The sequence below is a fragment of the Heterodontus francisci genome, chromosome 19 (assembly GCF_036365525.1).
Source record: "Heterodontus francisci isolate sHetFra1 chromosome 19, sHetFra1.hap1, whole genome shotgun sequence".
NCBI classification, from domain to species: domain Eukaryota; kingdom Metazoa; phylum Chordata; class Chondrichthyes; order Heterodontiformes; family Heterodontidae; genus Heterodontus; species Heterodontus francisci.
This window is the reverse complement of record NC_090389.1, coordinates 90,973,376-90,998,957: the sequence shown is the minus strand read 5'-3', so window position 1 is coordinate 90,998,957 and position 25,582 is coordinate 90,973,376. Positions and strand designations below refer to the sequence as shown.

The window sequence follows — 25,582 nt, the reverse complement described above, 5'->3', positions numbered from 1 at the left end:
GCCAGAGTCAGCACCTTCAGGAGAGATGGGGAGTGAACAAAGCCAAGAAACTGCTATAAACTGCTCCTTACCTCTGTCTGCATTTGTCCTTCGAGGTAATGATGTAGAATTTAGCTTTCATAAGCCTTCTTATTGTAGTCAATTTTTTTTTCTTAGTTCATTCACAGAATGAGAGTCAGCATTTATTGCCCATCCCAAAGCACTCCCGTGAAGGAGGTGGCGAGTCACCTTCATGAAGCACTGCAGTCCATGTGCTGAGCAGTTTGGTACAAGTGGAGCCTCCAAATTACAGGCGGTCACTAGGAACTGTATCAACTGCAAACTTGTTTCCTGTTGAACCCTCAATGGACAGACTCTCATCCCATCTGGTTTGTACCCTAGTCCGTGCCTCACCCATACCCATCTCTAGGGACTGCACCTTGACATGGAAGTGGGAGGAGGACTTGTGTGCTCCTATGACCCCAAGAGCTGTGCTGCTGCGAATATAACTCCTGATCAGGTTACCCAAGCCAGACGGGTTAGAAGATGGGAGGCAGGCTACGGCTAGCCCGCACCGTCAGGGACGCGAGTCAGGATAATGACCTGTCCACTTCACGAAAACAACCCAGAGACAAGACGAGTCTATGATAGACCAGCAAACAGCAGCAGTTGTGGAGTACTGCGATCCACTGGCTGTAACTGAGATACATGCTCAGTGTCAAATATCTCACTCTAGACAGACAGAAGTGGAAGAAATGAATTAGTTGCCTCATATGTTACTCGGTACCGGAGACTCATAGAATCATACAGTCTCGAGAGAGGCCATTCAGCCCATTGTGCCTGTGCCTGTGCCAGCTCTTTGAAAGAGTTACCCAATTAGGCCCACTCCCCTTTCCCTGTAGTCCTGCAAATGTTACCCATTCAATTATTTAACAAACCTCCCAAATAGTTATTGGAGTTCACATTGTGGTAGCTCAGAAACCCTAGACAGAAACAAAATATCTTTGGTTATTCACACTGCTGGTTATCTGTAAAAAAAAAAAACCCTTTCATTAACAGGAAGATTAAATTGAGCTGAAAAGGTCAAATTCCTAGACTATCAGGGTATGTGGGAGAGTGATGTAAGTGAATGTTTTTGGATCACTCATTGTTATACTGTATTTCAATCTATCTTGACATCGTCTGGAACCATGCAGTCTTCCAATGGGAAATGAAGCAAAGTTGAAAGAAGATACACATATTTTATGTATATATATATATATATATATACACACACATACATATTAGTCTATTCTGAACTTTTCTCATAAAACCAAAGGGCAAATCTGTTAAAATGTGCAGTTTGAAGATGAATACGTGGTGGATTGAGCTGGGGTTAGGGCCTCAGAGGATCAGAGCCATACGGATGGTGGTGGGGCTGAAATGGCCGTGGTGTGTTGTAAACTGGATGTGTGGTCCACGCTGGACAAGCACAGCACCATCACTGTGCAGGTGGGCTGCCTGAGCTTCAAAAGAGAGGGCTTGCATTTCTATAGAATCATATAATAGTTACAGCACAGGCCACTTGGCCCGTCGTGTCAGTGCTGGCTCTCTGCAAGAGCAACTCAGCAGTCCCACTCCTCCACCTTTTTCCCTGCAGCCCTGCACATTTTTTCTCTTCAGTAATTATTCAATTCCCTTTTGAAAGTCACGATTGAATCTGCCTCCACCACACTCTCAGGCAGTGCGTTCCAGATCCTAAACACTTGGTGCATGAAAAAGTTTTTCCTCATGTCACCATTGCTTCTTTTGCCAACCACCTTAAATTGGTGTCCTCTGGTTCTTCCGCCAATGGGAACAGCTTCTCTCTATCCGGACCCCTCATGATTTTGAACACCTCTATCAAATCTCCTCTCAACCTTCTCTTATCTAAGGAGAATAGTCCCAACTTCTCCAATCAATCCTCATAACTGAAGTCCCTCATCCCTGGATTCATTCTCGTGAATCTTTTCTGCACCCTCTCTAAAGCCTTCACATCCTTCCTAAAGTGTGGTGCCCAGAACTGGACACAATACTCCAGTTGAGGCCGGATCAGTGTTTTATAAAGATTCATCACAACTTCCTTTTATATAGTCTTTCACAACCTTCAAGTCGCAAAATGCTTCACAGCCACTGAAGTACTGTTGTGATGTAGTCACTGTTGTAATAGAGGAAACTGGATGCCTAACCTGAGCAGTGGCCACAGGACATTGATATTGGTCAGATTGATATGTGTTGCAGACATGTCAGCCGGGGCACCACTCTCTCGCCTTTCAGTTAGAAGGTTGTGGGTTCAAGTCCCACACCAGAAACTGGAGCACACAATCCAGTGCAGGACAGAGGGAGTGCTGCACTGCCAGAGGTACCGTCTTTCTGATGGGATGTTAAGCTGAGGGCCTTGTCTGCCAGCGCTCAGGTGGATGTAAAATATCTAGCACTATTTAAAGAGGAGCAGGGGGGTTCTCCCCAGTGTCCTGGGCCAATATTTATCCTTCAAACGACGGAATTGAGAGAGATTATCTGGTCATTATCACATTGTGGGACTTTTCCGTGTGTGAATTGATTGTCGTATTTCCATTACAACAGTGAGTATACTTCAAAAGCACTTAATACACAAGCAAATACTGTGAATGCTGGAAATCAAATAAAAACAGAAAATGTTGGAAACATGAAAAGTACATGAAAGGTCACAGACCTTAAAACATTTACTGTTTCTCTCTCCCCACATGCTGCCAGACCTGCTGAGTATTTCCAGCGCTTTCTGTTTTTACTTCAACAGCACTTTGTTGGCTGTAACGTATTTTGGAATTTCCTGAGGTGAAAGGCACAATAGAAATGCAAATCATCTTAATCTTTTCTTTGAGATTCCTTTGGGTATGGTCAACCTTCTGGTGATGTAATGATAGAGTTTATGACAGCACTGTGCAGCTACAGGTCAATAGTCTGCGGGCAAGCTTTCTGTTGGTTGGTTCTGGATTGTTGGCAATAACTCACATGGATACCCATAATCCAGCTGGAGAATTGTGTCCAATTCTGGGCAGTGCATTTTAGGACGTCAAGGCCTTGGAGAGGGTGCAGATGAGATTTACCGGGGACAAGGGACTTCAGTTATTAAAGATTTGAGAAACTGGGATTAGAGCAGGGAACTTGAAAGGAAGATTTGATAGAGGTGTTCAAACTCTTGAAGGGTTATGATGAAGTAAATAAAGGAGAAAATGCTTCTAGTGGCTGGAGGGTTGATAACCAGAGGACACAAATTAAAGGTGATTGACAAAAGAACCAGGGGGAGATGAGAAGTTTTATTTTACAGTGAATGGTTACGATCTGTAAGCACTGCCTGAAAGAGAGGGGGGGGGGGGGGGGGAATGAAAGCAAAAAAAAAATTAACACAAGCAAATGGGGTCAAATGTCATTATCAGGAATGCAGCAAAGAATCTTTGCGTGACCCAGCACAGGGACCCTGTGTAATATAACATTGATCCCGTGCTTCCAGAAGTGGTTAAAAAAAAGAAAACCTCTGCAAGCACGGAATAAAATGAACAAAATTCAGCACAGCAACCAATGAGACAAAAACAAAACTGTCTTGTTTTTAATTAAGGTGAAGTTAACAAACTGAAATGCAAACAATTCACTTTCACAACAAATTTACTTTGAGAGACAGTGACAGGGAAAATGAAAGATCGCAATAAAGTTCCGGCTGGGTTGAGAGAGAGGGGGAGGGGTCAGAAAACAAGCATGAGTGGGGTGGGGTGGGGTGGGAGATTGAAATGAGAGAGCGGAAGAGAGAGGGAGAATAGGTGAGAGGGGGGAAAGAGAGCAGAGCGAGAAAGGGAAGAGAGTGAGATAGATAAGAAAAAAAGCAGAGGCCAGGGGAAAGAGATGATATGAGCTCAAAGGGTGGTGGGGGAGATAACAGAGAGCGTACAAAAGAGACATGCACTAAAGTATATAGATTATCAAAAAGGCCACATGAAGTTACCAATCTTTCTATTCAAGGAACTCAAATAAACATGAACAGTTAGACTATTTTTTTCCATAGCCCAAGTGCACTTTAGGAAAACAGTATCCGTGTCGCCCATTCCTTAACTGTAAACCATTCCCAAGTTCCATCACCTGTCTTCAGAGGACAGGAATCTTTAATAACTAGACCTTCAGCTTTTGCCCTGTAACTTTAAGATTATAGCATTTAATACAATTAAGTAAACTTGTATTTTTCAAAAATGGAAAACAAAAAGCATTTCACTCAGTCACTTCCCCTCATTCCAAACACAGCCATAAAAGTGAGTTTCGGTAAAAGAGTCTGTTGGGAATATTTTAAACTCTACCGACTGAAATCCACTCCACCGTTGCCCCACACAGCCTTACCATCTTCCCATTTCTCCCAAAGGCACTGACTCTATCTGGTTGATTATTCAGGAAGGCTTTAATGAGGTGATTAGCAGGGTTGGTGGAGAGGAGAGACAATCACAACTGAGCCCCATTATGTCTTCACCAGATAACCATGTGGATACAAGGGTACGTAGGATATTAAGAATCCTGAACAATTTTCCCCTCCCCAGCTCAGGAGAACAAAGTCTGGGTCAAAATCCTGGAACTCCCTACCTGACAGCACTGTGGGAGCACCTTCACCACACAAACTGCAGTGGTTCATGGCCGTGGCTCACCACCTCCTTCTCAAGGGCATTTAGGGGATGGGCAACAATTGCCAGTCTTGCCAGCGATGCCCACATCTTGAGAATGGAATTGGTGGGGAGGATGAAAGCTAATTTTGGCACTCAGCTTAGACCAGGGAATCTGTATTGGTTTATACGGTTCCTCTACCTAATGGATAAACTCACCAACTCAAGGGGAGAAGTCGAGTTGAATTGACTTAAATGGATCCACACACCACAGGCACCAAGGCAGAATGCATGCAGCAACTGAGCCCAAATAATGAGACAGAAGCCAAGCCCACTGGAGTTTGTTATGTAGTATATTATGGCAAATACATTTCAATAATTCAATAGGAAAGCAACTCAACAAAGCAAGGAAAAGGGTCTTTGGACCAAATTATATCAGAAAGGAGAAAGAAAAATGTAGAATCAGCCTGTGATTCAGCAATTAAAACACACACACGCTTAAAGGTGATGTGAACAGTGTACCTTCCAACTGAGCGACGAGGGGTTAAGTTGAGTCTCTCTCTTCAGTTGAGAATAAGATGGGGCCATACACTGAGTGACTAAAAAAAATTGTTCTGAAACATCAATACAAGACTGTGACAAATGTGCAAAAGTGTCACATCTTGCCTTAGTGTAAACTTGTCAGAGGTTTGTGCCTTGTGAAAGATAAATTTACAGCATTGGGAGAATGATGAGAGAAAAAGAGAAAGAGATGATCACATCAACATTTGAAAATTGGTTTTATCATGAGCTGCTACCCCAGCGAAAGTCACTAGCATTTGCGTAGGTGAAGATGATTACACAATTACCTAATGGAAGTCATGGGCCAGAGTGCGAGGCACTGCCTAAGTTTCTAGCCACAGGTTAACATTTATTACTTTCTTAGCTGATCTGATAACGGGAATGCTTTCTGACAGTGAGCAACAGAACATAGAGCACACTTGGACCTGCAGCATGCAACAGAGCACCCTGGCACTCATCATTCTTACAGTAGAAATCACCAAGTATTTCAGTTACAGTGAGGTGTGACTGACACCGAATTTGTTTTGTGTGGGGAGCATTATAATGAGGGGGGTGGGGGAACAGAAAGGAGAACGGGAAAGGAGAACAGGAGGGGATAGAAAGGGCTGGTGCAATATTTTCTCTGCTCCTTGATACATCAATTTGTTACTGGGGTATGGCACCATTGGCACTTCCTACCTTATAACACATTGCCAAGTGCCTAAACCAACCCAAAATCCATCCTCAACCAATGCATGCACACACATTCTAGGAGTCACCCTGCTTTCTGCTCCCTGGTTCAGGGTCCCCCTCAAGCCAATTGTAACTCCTTTATTGCATTGCACCTGAAGCCAACTAATTGCACCGATTGTGGGGACATAGCCTGGGCCGGTCCTGCGTCGCAACACACTGGATAAACTTGAACAGTAGTGGAATTTGAACAATACTGAAATCCTAATTGAACTGGTACCCCATACAGGTGCACCGTGCTACTGGCCAACTACCACAGCTTCTGTCAGTTTTCATAAACAAGTTTTCAGCTCCTGCAGCTTTGGATCCAGTACACAATAGGGCCACGTCCATATACATTCGGTCTAAAGAGCCAATATGCATGGCTGGCTCACCTTTCACACAGGCAAAAGTCAGTTCTGTAGTTGTGATTTGCTGAGTTGGGAGTTTAGGTTCTGTCCTACACTTGATCATACTTGTAATAACTGGAAACTGCCAGTTGGGGCAAGAAGGAAGCAGAGTAAAACCTGTATAATCTTCACTTTTGAGGCTGTGGCTGTTCTCACTGGGGATATAGTTCCTGGATCAGTACCATTATCTGACTGAAACTTGCAGTGGTTGACTAAATCTAGATCTTATGAGCATATAAGGTACTTTAGAAAATGTGAGCTTAACTTAAGATTCTGCCAGTTCTGACAAAAGGTCATCGACCTGAAGTTTAAATTAAAAGTGAAAATTAACTTTATCTCTGCATAGATGCTGGCAGACCAGCTGAGTATTTCCAGCATCTTGTGTTTTAATTTCAGATTTCCAGCATCTGTAGTATTTTGCTTTTGTGTAAGAATCTACCTAGTGCATGAACAGTGTTGAAACAGATTTAAGAAGTCTGACAGGATTTTCTGACTAATCCTCCCTCTAGTAATTCTGGTAACTACGTTTAATGGTGAGTTACTCGGAAACAAATCACAGCCAAATGATTAAACATGTGGGCAACTTTGTTACCAACAAAAGAAATGTCAGTTCTCCGATCCTGAACCTTCTGATGTAAGACCAAGTGGTCCATTGTGATCTATCCTCAGCTGTCCCATTGGCCAAGTCTAGCCTTCCCTACTCATATATTGATAATGAAGTGCACTGCATGCGTGTTCTATATCTCTCAATTAAAACAGAGGCATTGTTCACTAGTTTGAGGAATGTGTGGTTGCGGAGTGTGGGGAATGTGCTTTGTTGGGAGAGTTTAATGGGCTTTGCCATAAAGCCCCAGACAGCAGGAGACACCAATGGTTGAACAGGGAAGTGAGGTTGAACAGGGAAGTGAGGGAGAGCAGGAAGTCTCGAGTTCCCCTCAAACCCAATCTTGAATGCAACTTATTTGAAGGATATAAACTGACAAGCGACTTTGTATGAACTTAGCAGCTAGCGAAGCTGATCATGTTGCCTTTCTGTTGCTTGTAAAAGAAGCTGCACGACATACACAATCTTCAAAACTGGATCCTATCCTTAGCTGGGAATAAGATCTCGCAAACATTTATAAACTTTTTCACAGCAGCACCTTTTCAGTCAGGTGCACTCAGCACCTTCAAGTCACAACCTGATGCGTTCAAGAATCAGTTGGATGAAATTAACCTTCAAGTACTAGGTAGGAATCATTAAAATGATAGTCGAATTGTACAGTGGTTTTTTGGTATTTACACTGAAAGGAATCCCTAAATAATCCAATTTAAAATTTCACTTTTTACAGCAGCAGTCACTCTTTGTTAAAATATGCAGGAGTTAGTGTGAAGGTGTGTAGAGGTATAAAGCCCAGCCTACTGTGAGGACCTCAAATCATTTCTTATTTGCCAGTTGCATACTTGACAAGAGTACAAATGTAGCAAAAGAAACATATAAACACAAAGTCCCAATACCACTGGCACAGGAGATTCCCAATGACGAACAAAACTAGTGAGCCAGGGACCAGTTTAAGCAGCTTTGGCTACCAATTCAATTTTCCAAAGAGGGTAAGGAAAAGAAATTAGCTTTCATGCAAAATAACACACCAGCTACCAGAGCAGAGGTCATAAAAAGAAAACACTCCACTCTATCCTCATCCAGCAGGTAGTTTAATTAGTAGATCCTCTCCTATCTCCAACATCCTCCACTTCAGAAATATGGCTCCTCCGAGCCCATTTCCCTCATTCCTCAAGCTTACTATTTCAGCGTCAGGTTCAAACCGAGTCCAGTGCTTGAGGCAGATGCTGATGAGCACCACAGAACTTCTGGCAAAGATCCTCTCCCCCACTACCTTAATTTGCAAATTTACACAAAAACAAATTCCTTTTACTTTTTTTCCCAAAAAGATTCAAGAGATTATGTTACACAACTCCAAGAACTTTTTTGTATATAAAGCAGATTTGAAGAGAGATCTATATTAAAAAAAAGGAGGTACAATAATTGCAAACAGGTGGCCCAGATGTTATTGCCATAAAGTACATCCATGTGCTCAATGATCCATAATATGCACAATGGCAACAGAATCATTATTCAAATACATTTGTTCACATCACCTTTAAAAACCCATTTCAGCAGCATCTTCACCCCCAGAATGGCATCAATGATACAAAAACACCAAGACAAATCGTTCCCAACCATCTCATTCCTAGCGGCTACAATTCAAGGACCCAATAGAAAGGAAGGGAGGGGGGGGGGGGGGAAAAGAGGGAAGGAGGGAGGTGGGGGGGGGAATAAATTAGTTTTATGAACTGAGGGGTTGTACATATATATTTTTTGTCCAAAGTGCTAGGCCTCTTGCTGCGACATGCAGTTTATACACAGTCCCCATGATCAGACCAATCAGTCTACTTCCTCCACGTTTCCATAGGCTGAGGCGCAGTGGTCCGCAGGACGTGTGAACAAGTCAGACACCGAGTCTGGACTCAACTGGGGAGCTTCTTCGGGGTCCAGATCTGCCCCCCGTGCTGCCTGACTAGAAGCCTGCAAATATATCAATCCCAAGATTTAGGACAAAAAAAAAGGTACAAAAGTGCTGTGCAACTCAAAATTGGCTGGAAAAGTACAATAAAAATTTATTATTTCTCTTTTAAACTGCACCAGTAAATCTTACGAATCATATTTAAATCTCAAGCTGATGTATTCAAATGTCAATAAAATAAACCTTCAAGTACTCAAAACTGCACATTAGGTTTTAAACTCTCCAGTTTTACATGTTTTAAACACATTAACATTACAATGTTTTCAATTTTTAAAAAAGTGTACAGTTTGCCAGGTGGGGGAACCTTCATAACTTTCACCTTTATACATTAGTGTCAAAATAATACCCAGAACAGTCAGTGGCCTTAGCACAGCAACATTTAAGATACAATGTTAGAAAAATTTTAAAAAGCAACAAGGCATGAATGGACAACAGATTTATAATCCTAATCAAGCATTAGATTTGTAACATCCTGAGAAGATAGAGTCAATACATTTCAGTTTGTGGAGGATAACATGGGTTATGCTTGTTCACTCTGCAGGAACATTATTCACTTAATTAATGCATTCTCTCACTGGGACATTTTTAAATTTTCAGCCCCTTCATTTTAAAATTATTTTCCTCCCTGTCCCCCGCATATTGCTCTACTCGAGAGAGAGGGAGAGAGAGAAAGAAAAAGAGAAAGAGAGAGCAACGCTGCTCTCCTATTCACTGCCAGTACTGGCTCGAAGACAACGTGGGTCAGTTTTACCTGTACTACTCCTCCCTCCCTTCAAAAACCAAACATTCTTGGTGGCTTCAGCTGCATGGGAGAGATTGGGATTGCGAGGGTGTTCATGTCCTGGTCTCTCCGCAGCAAAAACAAACCAGCTCGATGACCAAAGCTCAGCAGGTTTCAAAAAAATTTACATTGCTTTTGAGGGCTTATTTTTAGATTAATTTGAAATTCTTAACAAATAAATTATTCATAATTAAAGAGGCATTAAGATCAAACAACAGTCGGAGGTCCAAGACTACCAGTATTAAACTTTTATTTTTTATTTGTTGTTAAGAACCAAGATGGAAGTAGGTTTAATGAGCAGTAAAAAAAGTTGTCGCTACCTCCAATTTTCCCATATTAAGTAGCTCATGGATGGAACATGCAATGTCTGGGAATTGTCCCTTTAAAGGTTTGCCTTAAAAAAAATTAATAATTTATTGGAAGGTAAGACAACAGTATGCTGCAGAATATGGAGTACACAAAAAAAAAGCCCCACATACTTACAGGGCGAGTCTGTCACATATTTCGAAAAAAAGAAATGGCTACACCAAGGGGGAAAACCACACATTGGGAAGTAATGAAGGACTGATGTTGTGGATTAGCTATTGGGCAGCTATGTGTACAAGCAGTGTTGTCCTCTGCTGCTGTGATCCTCATGCCCTAAATGATCAATGGGTACAGGACATTTACAAAGAGAGCTAGTATTGCAGCTAAAGTGCTGAGAACAAAGTATCGGATGCAATCTTGGTCTGAGTAGTCTGTGAGCTGAATTCCTGAGAAATCCTCGTTGATCCGAGACTGCAGTGGCCTAAGTCCCTGATTATGCCTGCCTGGTGTAGGTGGTGCCTCTTCCCCAGTCTCTTCTGCCTCCAACTCCTGCCATATTAGAGAAGCCTGCGATTTGTGGAAACTCCCATCAGCCTCTCGCAAAAGAACAATGTAATACAGGCCTTCTCTAACTCAAGTTCCCGATAAAACATAACTACCTTTTGGTGCAGTAAGCAAGAGATGTGCAAGAGGTTCTGGGGCAATAACAAAGCAAGTAGTTTAATATATTTGCTTTAGAAAAATTGGAAAGTGTGCATGCATGTTGGTGAGGTGTGAACAATATGCGCGAGTGTGAGCATGCAAGTGTATGTGCACAGGTTGGTGGTGTGTGTGCAGCTACGTATCTGTGGTGTGTACATGTATGCAGATGGGTACATGTAGTGCACACGCACATGTATGAATGGGTGTGTGCAGTGTGTATGTGTGGGTAAGTGGTATGTATACATGTGGGATGTGAATGCTTGTGAAAGACTGTCCAGAAGAATTAACACTTGAATCAAATGAAGGGGGAGCAAAACAGTTCAGTAGCACGGAGTGGGCTAGCTTTGGCAGAGATGGAGTGAAAATGGGAAAAGAAAACAGAGGTTTCTGGAAATGATTAAAAAGTGGCCCATATTAAATGAGGATAGTTTTAAAAAGGGTACTCAATGTAAACTACTACCCCAGAACATTTTGCACATTCCAAGTTGCAATTGATGAACCAGGATCAAATACTAGGATTAAACCTGGGACAAGCACACTTGAGAATTGCTTCTTCTAATGAACAGAAGTGAACAAAGCACTGCAGACTGATGCTGCCAAGTTTACTTTTAAACGGTTGAGTTTAGCCTCTCCCCGCCATCACAACTCTCACCAAATCAGAAGATTGAAAAAGCAGCACTACTCTCAAGTTAGCTTGTCTGAAGTTATCACACGAGTCACTGCACCAAACAAAAAAACAGAACTGTGTAAACATGACAAGATTGAAATATACTCAACTATCGTTGCCATTAAGTCAACATGAACTATATACAATATAAAAATATTAAACACATGCTTAAAGCCTTAATATGCCACTGAAAGGTTTTTCATTTGCCTGCTAATCTTGGAAGCAAATTGAGAAGGGACATCAACGGCAAGATGTGATACCACCCATTTAGTGTTAGTCAGCAGTTGATTTCCCCATACTGCACATCAAATGTGAAGAACCAGCATGTACACATCAGGCAGGCAGTTTCCCTGGACTGAAAAACTGGTGGGGGTGGGGGGGGGGCAGAGAGAGAAAGGAGGGGATGGTAATCCTGCTCCTGATCAGTATGTTGGAGGGGGGGGGGGGGGGTGCAGAGAAAGGAGGGGATAGTAATCCTGCTCCTGATCAGTATGTTGGAAGGGGGGGGGGGGGGGAAAGAAAGGAGGGGATGGTAATCCTGCTCCTGATCAGTATGTTGGAGGGGGGGAGGGGGCAGAGAAAGGAGGGGATAGTAATCCTGCTCCTGATCAGTATGTTGGAAGGGGGGGGGGGGGGGGCGGAGAAAGAAAGGAGGGGATAGTAATCCTGCTCCTGATCAGTATGTTGGAAGGGGGGGGGGGGGGGGGAAGAGAAGAGAAAGGAGGGGATAGTAATCCTGCTCCTGATCAATATGTTGGGGGGGGGGGGGGGGGAGAGAAGAGAAAGGAGGGGATAGTAATCCTGCTCCTGATCAGCATGTTGGAAAATGTGGGTGTGAGAATGTCAGGAGAGATCATGGGTCTTGGATGTGATGCCCTTCTATTGTTGAATAACCAACCAACGCTCACTATCTAGGGAAAGAGGGAGACTTGGGCCAGGCACCAGAATGCAACTAGTACCCATGGGACCATACCCCAACTTGGCAAGCGGTGGTGGGGGCGGGCGGTAGGAGAAGGAGGAGGGTGGTAGAAGGAGGAGGGTCTGTATATTGAGGGATTGGGAAGAGAACAGAAAAAAATATCCATACATGAAGTAGGCAACACCTCAATCAACTAAAGTGACACAGAACAAGGGAGAAGGATCAGTGATGCTGTTTGTAGCAAAAATCACAAATGTAAAATTTAAACACAATTACAATTCCACTAAAATCATTAAGAAATCTCGCATCATCTGATAAATGAGCCTGGACCACATTGGAGATCAGTCCAAGGGTTTCCTGAAACATTTACAAATTTTCCAGGGTCACACAGGATAAAATCCTCTCACAGCTGAAGACAACTTGCTCTCCAGTGCAAATCTGTACTGGGGTCATTCAACCCTACACCAAGGTGTTGCACTGCAAATTACCTGGGCAGGCGATTGACTATGTTATGTATCCTGAGTCAAAGTCTTCCAGAGTGAGGAAGATTTACTTGGGATCTTGCTAACCGTTTACAATAAGAGTTGGATCATGGGTTATTGGGGATCCAGCTAATGCTGGAGTGAGAAAGATGGAGGCAGGTTAACATATTGGGTGGTCCCTTTAGAAGTCTGATGTAGCTTAACTTCTCTCTATCTCTTTTTCCCTTCAGATACAAACTGACCTGTTTAGTTGCAGCATTTACTGTTTTCATTTCAGTTTTCTCTTGGTTCAATGCATAACCACCATTCCCAGGGTGCTGGTGGAGCTGCAGACACAGAGCAGAGCAGAGCAGACAGCTGGAACAGTGCTTGCAGGGAAACTACTGGAACAGATAAACTGAAAGCAGCGAACATGAGGCGGCCTGGGGCAGGGTGGGAGTGAGGCGAGACTATGTAAAGAAAGGTCACCTTTGAGCACATAATCTTACCAAACCTGTGAATGTGAAGCTCCCCAGGAGAAAGCAAGACAAAGTTATTTTAAATAGTGGTATATTTTTAAAAAAAAAAGAAACACAGAAAGGAGACAGTTAGAGACATTATCACAGAATAATATTAAAGAGGCTTCAGTAAACTGGTCAGCAAGATCCATGCATTTCTCCACCTGCACATAGATTAGAAACAGCAGATGTCTGAAGAACCAGAGTCAGTATCACTGGCTCGAACCAGATACCAAACGAGAAACTGGGGTTTGATATTGAAAGCACTGAAATCTGAACAATTTCCGAGCATTATTGGGTGATCAATGCCACAATGAAGCGTCGCAGGCTGCTCATGTTTTATTATTTAAGAGCAGGGGAGTCTCAGTTAGAACAGGTCCCAAGTTCCAAAGAAAGCCATGACAGTGGTGTGGCTGACTTTTGTGAAGTGGAATTCTTCTGCAGTTCCAAGTTACCCTATTAGCCCATTACTGCAGCATGTGAACCCCTTTCGACCCATAAATCCTGCTTTTTAGGCAGGGGCAATGGTGAAGAGAGGGAAGGGGGATAGAAGGATGCCGTGCCTTTCCCACTGATTCCATGGTCCAATTCACAGTCCAGACCAATGTCTGTTAAGGGTGGAAATTATTAATACAAAAGCAATATACTGCAGATGCTGGAAATCTTAAATAAAAACAGAAAATTCTGTAAATACGCGAGGTCGGGCAGTATCTATGGAGTGAGAAACGGTTAACGTTTCAGGTCGATGGCCCTTCATTTGATGGTGTTCTGATGAAAGGTCATCGACCTGAAACGTTAGCGCTGTTTCTCTCTCCATAGATGCTCGAGTATTTACGGAATTTTCTGTTTTTATTATTGGAAAGTGTCATTGTTGTGGGGTCAACCGTTAACCAGTGACCAACAAAATGCTCTCGAATAGAAAGCAGCAGAATGCAAGGATTTTCATGTAGTAGATAGGGAGAAACAGTTTCCACTGGCAAGAGGGTCAGTAACCAGGAGTTTAAGGCAAAAGAACCAGAGATGACAGGAGGAGAAATTTTCCCATAGCATGTTTATAATGATATGGAACGCGCTGCTTGAACGCAAAACACAAGAAATAGGAGGTGTAGACCATACGACCCATTGAGCCTGCTCTGCCATTCAATGCGATCATGACTGATCTTAGGCTTCAACTCCATTTTCCTGCCTGCTCGCCATACTCCTCGATTTCGAGATACCAAAATTCTGTCTATCCCAGCCTTAAAGGTATTCAACAATGAAGCATCCACCAACCCTCTGGGATAGAGAATTCCAAGCATTCACAATTCTGAGTGCAGTAATTTCTCCTCAACTCAGTCCTAAATGATCAGTCCCTTATCCTGAGACTGTGCCCCCGTATTCTAGATTCCCTGACCAGCGGAAGCAATCTCAGTGTCTACCCTATCCAGCCCCTTCAGAATCTTAAGTTTCAATCAGATCGCCTCTTATTCTTCTAAACTCGAGAGGAAAGGCCCAATTTACTCAGCCCCTCCTCATAGGACAACCCCCTCATCCCAGGGACCACTTTAGCGAACCTTTGCTGCACTGCCTCCAATGCAAGTATATCCTTTCTTAAATGTGGAGACCAAAACTGCACACAATATTCCAGGTGTGGTCACACCAAAACCCTGTACAATTGTGACAAGACTTCTTTAATCCTGTACTCCAATCCCCTTTGCAATTAAGGCCAGCGTGCCATTTGCCTTCCTAATTGCTAGTTGTATCTGCATGCTAACTTTGTGTTTCTTGTACAAGCACACCCATGTCTCTCTGAACATCAACACTTACAAGTTTCACACCTTTTAAAAAATATTCTGCTTTTCTATTCTTACGACCAAAGTGAATAACTTCACACTTCCCTACATTATATTCCATCTGTCATCTTGTTGCCCACTCACTTAACCTGTCTATATCTCTCTGCAGCCTCTGTGTCGTCCCCACAACTTACCTTTCCATCGACCTTTGTATTATCAGAAAACTTAGATACATTACTCTCTGTCTCTTCATCTAAGTCATTATTTTATTTAGAGATACAGCACTGAAACAGGCCCTTCCGCCCACCGAGTCTGTGCCGACCAAGAACCACCCATTTATACTAACCCTACAGTAATCCCATATTCCCTACCACCTACCTACACTAGGGGCAATTTACAATGGCCAATTTACCTATCAACTGCAAGTCTTTGGCAGCGGGAGGAAACCGGAGCACCCAGCGAAAACCCACGCGGTCACAGGGAGAACTTGCAAACTCCGCACAGGCAGTACCCAGAATTGAACCCGGGTCCCTGGAGCTGTGAGGCTGCAGTGCTAACCACTGCGCCGTTCTAAATATAGATTGTAAATAGCTGAGGCCCCAGCACTGATCCTTGTGGCACTCCATTATTCACTGCCTGTCAACTTGAAAATGCCCCGTTTACACTCACTCTCTGCTTCCTGTCTGTTAACCAATCCTCTATCCACGCTAATATATTGCCCCCAACTCTATGAGCCCTTATCTTGCCTATTAATCCTGTGTGGCACCTTATTGAATACTTTTTGGAAATCCAGGTATACTACATCTACTGGTTTTCCTTTATCTACCCGACGAACTACATCTTCAAAAAAACTCTAATGAATTTGTCAAACAGGATTGCCCTTTAGTAAAACCATATTGACTTGTTCTAATCATACTATGCTTTACTAAGTGCATTGTTAAGACTTCCTTAATAGATTCCAGCATTTTCCCAACGACTTATGTTAGGCTAACTGACCTGTAGTACCCGGTTTACTTTCTCACTCCTTTCTTGAAAAGCAGTGTAGCATTTGCCAACTTCCAAACTGATGGGACCATTCCTGAATCTAAGGAATTTTGGAAAATCATAGCATGAAAATGAAGCAGAGTCAATAGTAACTTTCAAAATGAAATTGCAGAAATATTTGAAAAGGAAAGAAATTGCAGGGCTATGTGTAGGGAAGAGTGTAGGTAGGGGCGAGTGGGACTAATTGGCTAGCTCTTTCAAACAGCCAGCATCGGCCTATGGGCTGAACAGCCTCCTCCTGTGCTGTATGATATGGTGGGGTTATGAGTAACAACACTATATCTTGTTATGAAGAGGGGTTGGGGGGGGGGGAGGGGGTCTCTGTTAGTTTTCCAAAGCACTAGGAAAACAGCCAATGTCATTGCTTATTCTATTTGTTCTGGGATGTAGGTGACATGGACAACACAGTATTGCCCATCCCTAGTTGTCCTGAGGGCATTAAGAATGTGGTTTGGAGTCAAATATAAGCCAGTCTGGGCAAGGGGTAAGGTTTCTGTCTCTGAACAACAATCCTGTAACTTTCATAGCCATCCTTTCTACTGATAGTCCATAAATGATCAGAATTACTGAACCCAATTCCACAATTGAAATTTTCAAGACCAAGATTGATTGATTTTTGTTGGGTAAGGGTATCAAGCAAAATAAAGCAAAGAAAGGGTGGGTAAATGGAGTCCAGGCACTGATCAGCCATGATCTAACTGAATGGCAGAACAGGCGCAAAGGGCTGAATGGACTATGTTCCTAGCTTGTCGTGGTGGGATTTGACCTCGCAAACTCTAGGTTTCTAGCTATAGCACAGAAGGGGCTCATTCAATTCAGTGCCGGCTAATAAAGAGCTATCCAGCCTAATCCCATTTACCAGCTCTTGGTCTGTACCCCTGTAGGTTATGGCACTTCAAATGAGTATCCAAGTATTTTTTAAATGCGATGAGGGTTTCTGCCTCCACTCCTCTTTCAGGCAGTAAGTTCCAGACCAACCTCTCCCACTATCCTCTGGGTGAAAGAATTTCTCAATTCCTCTGTAACCCTTCCACCAATTACTTTCAGGTTACTGACCTCTCTCCTAAAGGGAATAGGTCCTTCCTATCCATTCTATCTAGACCCCTCAATTTTATAGACTTCATAGAGTCATAGAGAGATACAGCACCGAAACAGGCCCTTCAGCCCACCGAGTCCATGCCGACCATCAACCACCCATTTTATACTAATCCTACATTAATCCCATTTCCGTCTCACATCCTCACCTTCCCTCAATTCTCCTACCATCTACCTACACTAGGGGCAATTTACAATGGCCAATTTACCTATCAACCCACAAGTCTTTGGCATGTGGGAGGAAACTGGAGCACCCGGAGGAAACCCAAGCGGTCACAGGGAGAACTTGCAAACTCCGCACAGGCAGTACCCAGAACCGAACCCGGGTCGCTGGAACTGGTCGCTGAGGCTGCAGTGCTAACCACTATGCCGCCCCATGACTTCAATTAAGTCTCCCCTCAACCTCCTCTGTTCTAAAGAAAACAACCCCAGCCTATCCAATCTTTCCTCATAACTAAAATTCTCCATCCCTGGTAACATCCTCATAAATCTCCCCTGTTCCCTCTCTACTACAATCACATTCTTCCTGTAATGTGGCAACCAGAACTGCACACAGGACTCTAATTGTGGTCTAATTAGTATTTGATACTGCTTGAATATAACCTCCCTGTTCGAATATGCTAGGCCTTGGCCAATAAAGGAAATTATCCCATATGCCTTCTTGACCACCTTATCTACCTGTCCTGCTATCTATCTTCGGGGATCTGTGGGACATGCACTCCAAGGTCTCTCTGTTCCTCTACACTTCTCAGTATCCGACCATTTATTGTGTATTCCCTTGTCTTGTTTGCCGACCCCAAATGTATTATCTCACTGCTCCAGATTGAATTCCATTTGCCACTTTTCTGCCCACCTGACTAGTCCATATCTTCCTGCAGTCTTTTTCTTTTAAAATGTAGGGTCTAGCATGCTTTCAGTAATCAGGGACAATTTATTTTAATATTTTTTTTTAACTCTATTGACATGACATAAGATTAAGTTTAGATTGAATCTGACCCCATTTCTACTGTACATCAGATTAGGATTTGGTGCAAGTTTCTTTTAAATTGAATGTATTTCACAAGTGTTCAAAGAGTATAGGGCAATGGCAAGAATATGGCTCCACTTCCTGTTATTCCAAAATTGTAATGGATTTCCATAAACACCAATAGAGACAAAGACCCCATGAATCATTTAAGAAACAATTAGATACTTCAATGGTATCGTAGGTTCGAGGGGCTGAATGGCCTACTCTTGTTCCTCGAGTTCTCTCTGGATGGATGAATTAAGATGGACCAAATGGCCTTTCTCATCTATAATTACTGGAGGATGATGCGTCAAACAAGGAATTATATATTGCAGCCTGGGCACCATAGCCGATTGCTTTACTAGATCTGGAGTTCAAATGCAACCAGGGCAAGATGTGAAACTGAATTCAACCAATCCTGTTCTTTTTGGGCTGCAAGCTGCTTGATTGCTGTAAAAATCCAAATGGGTTCACTTAGATCATTCAGGGATGGGACTTGTCAGCTCACCTTGAAATGGCGACACTACTCCAGTCCCACACTCTGAATGCCCACTGAGTAACTAGGAATGGGTGAAAAATACTGCCTTACCAATGACACCCATTTCCCAGGAACAAATAAAAACAAATAGTCATTCTCACTGTTGAAATCATCACTCTTTGTTCAGTCTCTTGCTCTAACTCATACTTTACCCAGCATCTCCCCAGCTCCTTCAGTCTTTCCTTTCTTCCAACAATTTACAAGCATCCAAACACCCAAGTGTCACTGAAGCACAACGTCCTCTCCTACTTTTTCAACCCTAGTGGTGCCCTGCACTATGGGTCATGGCCCTTCATCAATTTTAAAATAATTAAATCAAAATAAACTTATCCATTCCATAGAGCTAGTGGTGACAGCAGAAATGGCTTTAGGAGCTGAGGTGCAAGATGTCATCCTTTAGCAAAAAAGTTTCAGAATAACATGAAGATAGCTGTTCAACTGGGAGGCAAGCCAAATTTCTTCAGAAAACTTTTAAGTTACATTTGTAAATGTAACTACTCAAGGGCAAGGTCACTTCAAGGGCTTTATCTTGGGATATTCTTTCAAAGTAACGAGTGGTGAACCCAAGGAGTCAGAGAAAGGACCATGAAAACAAACAATTTTCAGAGCCTGCAAAGCTGCAAGTTTCAATGCTGTTTCAGTTCCTGCACATTTAGATGTTTGACTTTTTAAACTGTGCTAACCTTGCAAAACTGCCTTGTGATTTTACATTAATCTGGTTTACGTACATTGGCCCAGATTAGCTGGTGAATTAAACCCCAGACCAGGAAAAGTACAAAGGGATCAGTAGTCATTTGTCACCTGATCTGAGTGCCACATTAATGCACAAGATGCTAAAAAAGCTCCATTTACCAAACAGGGGAAGATTTAAAACGTGCAAGGGTAATAAATAGCACGATGACTTAGATGAAGGAATGGATCCAAGTTTGCCGATGACACTCAGGTGGCACAGGAAGTAGTGTAGATGAGAGAAGAAAGTTGCATTGGGATAATGATAGATTAAGTGGGTGGGCAAAACTGGCCGATGGAGTAAAGGCCTGCTCAGGTCACGGGAAAAAAACCCAACCCGAACCCGACAGAACCACATCGGACCTGAGCCCGACCCGACTACCGGAATGTTCCCTTTACCTACCTTGCGACTCAATCTGCAGGAAGCTGCAGCATGAGCGTGATGACGTCATAGAGATGCTCACTCGCTCATTGCACAGACTCAGAGCTTCCCTCCTTGACTCCCAGCTCAGGCAGGCTTTTCAACTTTTGACATTTACCAGCAGAGCAAAATGTAATACTTACTTTGTGTGTCCAACCCAGACTCGGCCTGACCCAGGCCTGAAAATTGGACCCGGAAGATCGACTCGATCCGAACTCGACACGTCATTGGGTCCTGTCGGGTTCGGGTCGGGTAGCAGGCCTTTAAGATGGAGTTCAATCCACTTTGGACGCAAGCAAGAAAGATCAAAGCATTTTCTAAATATTGAGAAGCTAGGAACAGCGGAGAAGCAGAGATTTAGAGGTCCAAGTACAGAAATCACCAAAAAAAACTAGTGGACAGGCACAAAAGACTATTGAAGTAGTGGCTTTATCTCAAAAGGAGCTAGAAATGCAATGGGATGGAAGTTTTGCTATGGTTGTGTAAAGCTCTGGTTGGCCTCTCTGGAGTAACTGCGTTTAGTTGTGGACAGTACATTTCAGGAAGGATATATTGGTGTTGGAGCAGGGACAGCACAAATTCACCAGGATGATCCTGGGACCAAAAAGGTTAAATTGTGAGGACAAGTTGCACAGACTAGACTTGTATTCTCCTGAGTACAGAAGATTATGGGGTGACCTAAGTGAGATCTTTCAGATGATTAAAGGATTTGATAGGGTAGAGAGAAACTATTTCTGCTGGCGAAAATTCAGAACAAGGGGGCATAACTTAAAATTAGAGCCAGGCTTTTCAGGGATGATATCAGGAAGCACTTCTTCACACAAAGGGGAGTGGAAATCTGGAACTCACCCCATAAAGCTTGAGGCTGGGGTTCAATTGAAAATTTCAAAACTGAGATTGATAGATCTTTGTAAGGCAAGGGTATTTAGGATTACAAAACAAGGCAGGAAGCTGGAGCCAAGATACAGATCAGCTGTGATCTAATTGAATAGTGGTACAGGCACGAGGTGCTGAAAGGCCTCCTCTTGTTCCTATGTGGGGCCAAGATAAATAGCTCCAACTTCTAGATCTCAATACCTGTGTGTTCCTGCCCATTGAGCATATTTTGTATTTGCAACGTGCTCTTCCGAGCTGAAATGAAAACTTGGTCTTTGTTAAAGCCTTGAAATGTATGATTTTCATTTCTAAGCAAATTAAGGGACGTTAGTGTCGGTGAATGGAAGTCTTTCCATTTCAGGCACCCAGTGTCATTTATTACTAGGTCAGGTTTAGCATAGTTAGATACAGTAAAGCTTCGTTAGCCCCAAGAATATGCCTCAGCCCCCAACCTACAAGAGATTCCCCACCCTGGTCCCCCGCTTCTGTGCACCACATTGGCATTTTGCCATTTCCCACACCGACTATCCTGTGGTTTCTCCGAGTGATATTGTCAAATGGCTGAAGTTTGCTGGGAATTCTGTGGCGAGTAACTCACCTCCTGACTCCCCAGAGCCTGTCCACCATCTAAAAGGTACAAGTCAGGAGTGTGATGGAATACTCTCCACTTTCCTGGATGGGTGCAGCCCCAACACTCAAGATGCGCGACACCATCCAGGACAGAGCAGCTCACTGTACTGGCACCCAATCCACCACCTTAAACATTCAGTCCATCTACAAGATGCACTGCAGCACCTTCCAAACCCACGACCTCTACCACCTAGAAGGACAAAGGCAGCAGACACATGGGAACACCACCACCTGCAAGTTCCCCTCCAAGCCACACACCATCCTGACTTGGAACTATATCGCCATTCCTTCACTGTCACTGGGTCAAGATCCTGGCACTCCCTCTGTAACAGTACTGTGGGTGTACCTTCCTCACAGGGACTGCAGCGGTTCATGGTGGCTGTTCACCACCACCTTCTCAAGGGCAATTAGGGATGGACAATAAAAAACACATGCAGTGCTTACTACTGATGCTCACCCACCAGGGACTGGTCAGACACACTCCTACTAGCCAGCCAGGAATCCCCCTGCCCTTCCCTCATACTCACAGGGTACTATATACACAGGAGCAGCAGATCCTCAAAATTCACAGTTAACTTTTGGTAACACTGCAGCAACTACACAGAAATGTTAGCAGAGGGGGAGGCAATTCAGTCCCTTTTGCCTGGGCTGATTTTGGGCTGCTCTTGGAGGCTGCTTTTATACAGCCCCATCTTCCTGCTTTTTCCCACTCCATTTTACATTCACTTATTCAATACCTTTCTGAATGCTGTTATCAATTTTGATCAATCACCTCATCTGGAGAAGCATTCCACGCTCCCCTAACCGTTACGTGAAAAAGCTTCTTCTAATCTCTACCGGGTATCCACCTGTGTTATCCATGTAGCTATCAATGGAAATAATCTCTTTACATTTCCTATTCCTTTGAATGCCTAGCAAATGCCCCATTGAGCCTCTCAGTTCAAGAGAATACAACTTTATCCTTTCCTCGTCATGTCAGAAATGTAATCATTGAGTGTTGAGTCCACTAGAATCACAGAATAATACAGTGCAGAAGAGGCCCTTCGGACCATCGAGTCTGCACCGATGCATTCAAACACCTGACCTGTCTACCTAATCCCATTTAATAGCACTTGGCCCATAGCCTTGAATGTTATGATGTGCCAAGTGCTCATCCAGGTAGTTTTTAAAGGATGTGAGGCAACCTGCCTCTAACACCCTCCCAGGTAGGGCATTCCAGACCCGTCAATACCCTCTGGGTAAAAAAGTTCTTCCTCAAATACCCCTTAAACCTCCCACCCCTCACCTTAAACTTGCGACCCTCATAACTGACCCTTCAACTAAGGGGAACAGCTGCTCCCTATCCACCCTGTCCATGCCCCTCATAATCTTGTACACCTCGATCAGGTCACCCCTCAATCTTCTCTGCTCCAGTGAAAACAACCCAAGCCTATCCAACCTCTCTTCATAGCTTAAATGTTCCATCCCAGGCAACATCCTGATGAATCGCCTCTGCATCCCCTCCAATGCAATCACATCCTTCCTATAATGTCGTGACCAGAATTGCACACAGTACTCCAGCTGTGGCCCTACCAAAGTTCTGTACAACCCCAACATAACCTCTCTGCTTTTGTAATCTATGCCTCAATTGATAAAGGCAAGTGTCCCATATGCCTTTTTCACCACCCTATTAACCTGCCCTTCTGCCTTCAGAGATCTATGGACAAACACACCAAGGTCCCTTTGTTCCTCGGAACTTCCCAGTGTCAGGCCATTCATTGAATACTTCCGTGTCACATTACTCCTTCCAAAGTGTATCACCTCACACCTTCCAGTGTTAAATTCCATCTGCCACTTTTTTGTCCATTTGACCATCCCGTCTGTATCTTCCTGTAACCTAAGACACTCCACCTCACTGTTAACCACTCGGCCAATCTTTGTGTCATCCGCGAACTTACTGATCCTACCCCCCACAGTCATCCAAGTCATTTATATAAATGACAAACAGGGGACCCAGCACAGATCCCTGGGGTCCGCCACTGGCTTCCAGACAGACAGCCGTCTGTCATCATTCTCGGTCTCCTATAGCTAAGCCAATTTTGAATCCCCCTTATCAAGTTACCTTGTATCCCATGTGCATTTGCTTTCTTGATAAGTCTCCCATGTGGGACCTTGTCAAAGGCTTTGCTGAAATCCATGTAAACTACATCAACTGCACTACCCTCATCTACACACCTGGTCACATGCTCAAAAAATTCAATCAAATTTGTTAGGCATGACCTCCCTCTGACAAAGCCTTGCTGACTATTCCTAATCAAATTTTGCCTCTCCAAGTGGAGATAGATTCTCTCCTTCAGAATTTTCTCCAATAGTTTCCCTACCACTGACGTGGGACTCACTGGTCTGTAGTTCTTTGGCTTATCTCTGCAACCTTTCTTAAATAGTGGGACCACATTAGCTGTTCTCCAGTCCTCTGGCACCTCCCCTGTGGCCAGAGAGGAATTAAAAATTAGGGTCAGAGTCCCTGCAATCTCCACCCTCGCCTCCCATAGCATCCTAGGACACAAATCATGCAGACCTGGAGATCTGTCCACTTTTAAGCCTGCCAAAACCTCCAATACCTTGTCACTCCCTATGACAATTTGCTCAAGAACCTCACAGTCTCTCTCTGAGTCTACTTCCTCATTCTCTTGTGTGAAGACACCAGATGATGCTAGATACAGCCGCAGGTCCAAAAGACTGCAGAACACGACAAAAATGTGTGGGAGAGATGAAAATCTGCCAGGCTGGGTTAATTGATATCGGTTGGGGGATTAGGAGCTACTATACTTGACCTGCCTGTCACTAGGCTGGAAAACAAAAGGACTATTTCTGGTCACTATCCAGTGATTCTTGCTGGAAAGTATGTATGCAAGGGCATTGAATGAGGATAGGGGATCAGGTTAGCAGCGATGCTCCACATGGAGTAGTCGGCTGGATTGGATTCAAACAGCAATACATAAACAGTTAAATCCACCACTGGGTATTCCTGTTATAAATCAGCATGCCTTCCTAGGATGCTAATCCATCTCCAGGAGAATAAGGGAAAATACATTAAGATACTCTCAGGATAAAATCAGCAGGAAATGCAGCAAACTTTCCTTTGGGAGATCAATGCACTTGAAACTGCTGCAGTGATGTAGTCACAAAATTAGCTGACCGGCAATTTCAGCAAAGAGCAAGTCACCTTGAACAAGAATCAGTGGAAGGTGTAAAACATTTCATTCGATTCTGTCACCGCAAACACCTTGGCGAACTCAAGACGACATTTATTATGCAACATGTTTAGAGAAAGTACTCGTTCAGAGGTTACAAGTCAACTGAAATGACAATCGGATATCTGCACATTACTGAATACGCAGGGAGGGAGAGAACAAAGTGATTGCACCAAGAGCTTTAGTAACTCTTGTATCAATCTCGAGGTAGACGACACAAACAATACATCGTTTCTGTATTACAAAAGATTGAAGAGCGAGGGACGGGAATCTCCCCCCTCTCTACAAACCTGGGAGGCTGTTCCTTCTGCTTCAGCTGTGCACTCTGCTCCATGTGCAGCAGCTCTCGTCCGAGAAGGTCTTACCACTGGAGAATTGCGACGACGGTAGAACAGTACATATGCGTGTCGTGCGACCACTTGGCTTTCATCAACCGTTGTGACAGTGCTGTCGTCGAAGAGACGCCAACCTGCGCAGGAAGAAGGCGTGCAAACTTATTTTACAGCCCAAAGCTGATTATCACAGGGGCAGAGTAAAGATAGCTGGTACTTAAAGACTAATACTGAACTAAGGAACACACTGAGCACCCAGTGGATGGTTGGTGGGGGTGGTGGTGGTGGAGCGGGGTGGATGAGAATCCTTTCTGTCGGCACATGTTGCAACGTTGGAAATGCGATTATGAAGTTGTTCTTGGTTCAGCATTTCTGGGAAAAGCCCAAATGTTGCCATTTTTAACACGGCGTCCATTTCTCTAGAAAGTGACTTAGGACATCTTCAACAATTCATTTACATGCAGAACCAAAAGGAATTCTTATCACCATGCATTTTGCCCAAGGGACAAACACAAACAATCTTTTTGGTGTTACTGATTGTATGAGGAAACCATAGAAAAATAATGACAAAAAAATGTACAAATGATGGAAATTCAAAGTTTCTTATTTTCCCCGAACCTCTGACCCTTGCTGGGGTAAAGTTCCAGAGATGAGATACCCTCACTACTGTACCATACTTCAAGCAGTTGCCGAGTG

General features: G+C 43.6%; 1 protein-coding gene across 5 annotated transcripts in view; it reads right to left on the bottom strand.

Annotated features, from left to right (window-relative positions):
* Positions 1 to 3,561: 3,561 nt before the first annotated feature.
* Positions 3,562 to 25,582, bottom strand: part of usp19 (ubiquitin specific peptidase 19) — a 205,714-nt gene continuing 183,693 nt past the window's right edge. For 2 of the 5 annotated variants that reach the window (XM_068052208.1, XM_068052209.1), the window contains exons 25-27: positions 24,845 to 25,023; positions 12,956 to 13,039; positions 8,909 to 10,510 (exon numbers count right to left, since the gene is read on the bottom strand). In XM_068052208.1, the coding sequence (XP_067908309.1) occupies positions 10,277 to 10,510; positions 12,956 to 13,039; positions 24,845 to 25,023 (497 nt within the window). In that variant the 3' untranslated portion in view covers positions 8,909 to 10,276. Of the gene's footprint in view, positions 8,859 to 8,908; positions 10,511 to 12,955; positions 13,040 to 24,844; positions 25,024 to 25,582 lie in introns of those variants that run through there. The other 3 variants (XR_010977002.1, XM_068052211.1, XM_068052210.1) reach the window with 3 other exon arrangements.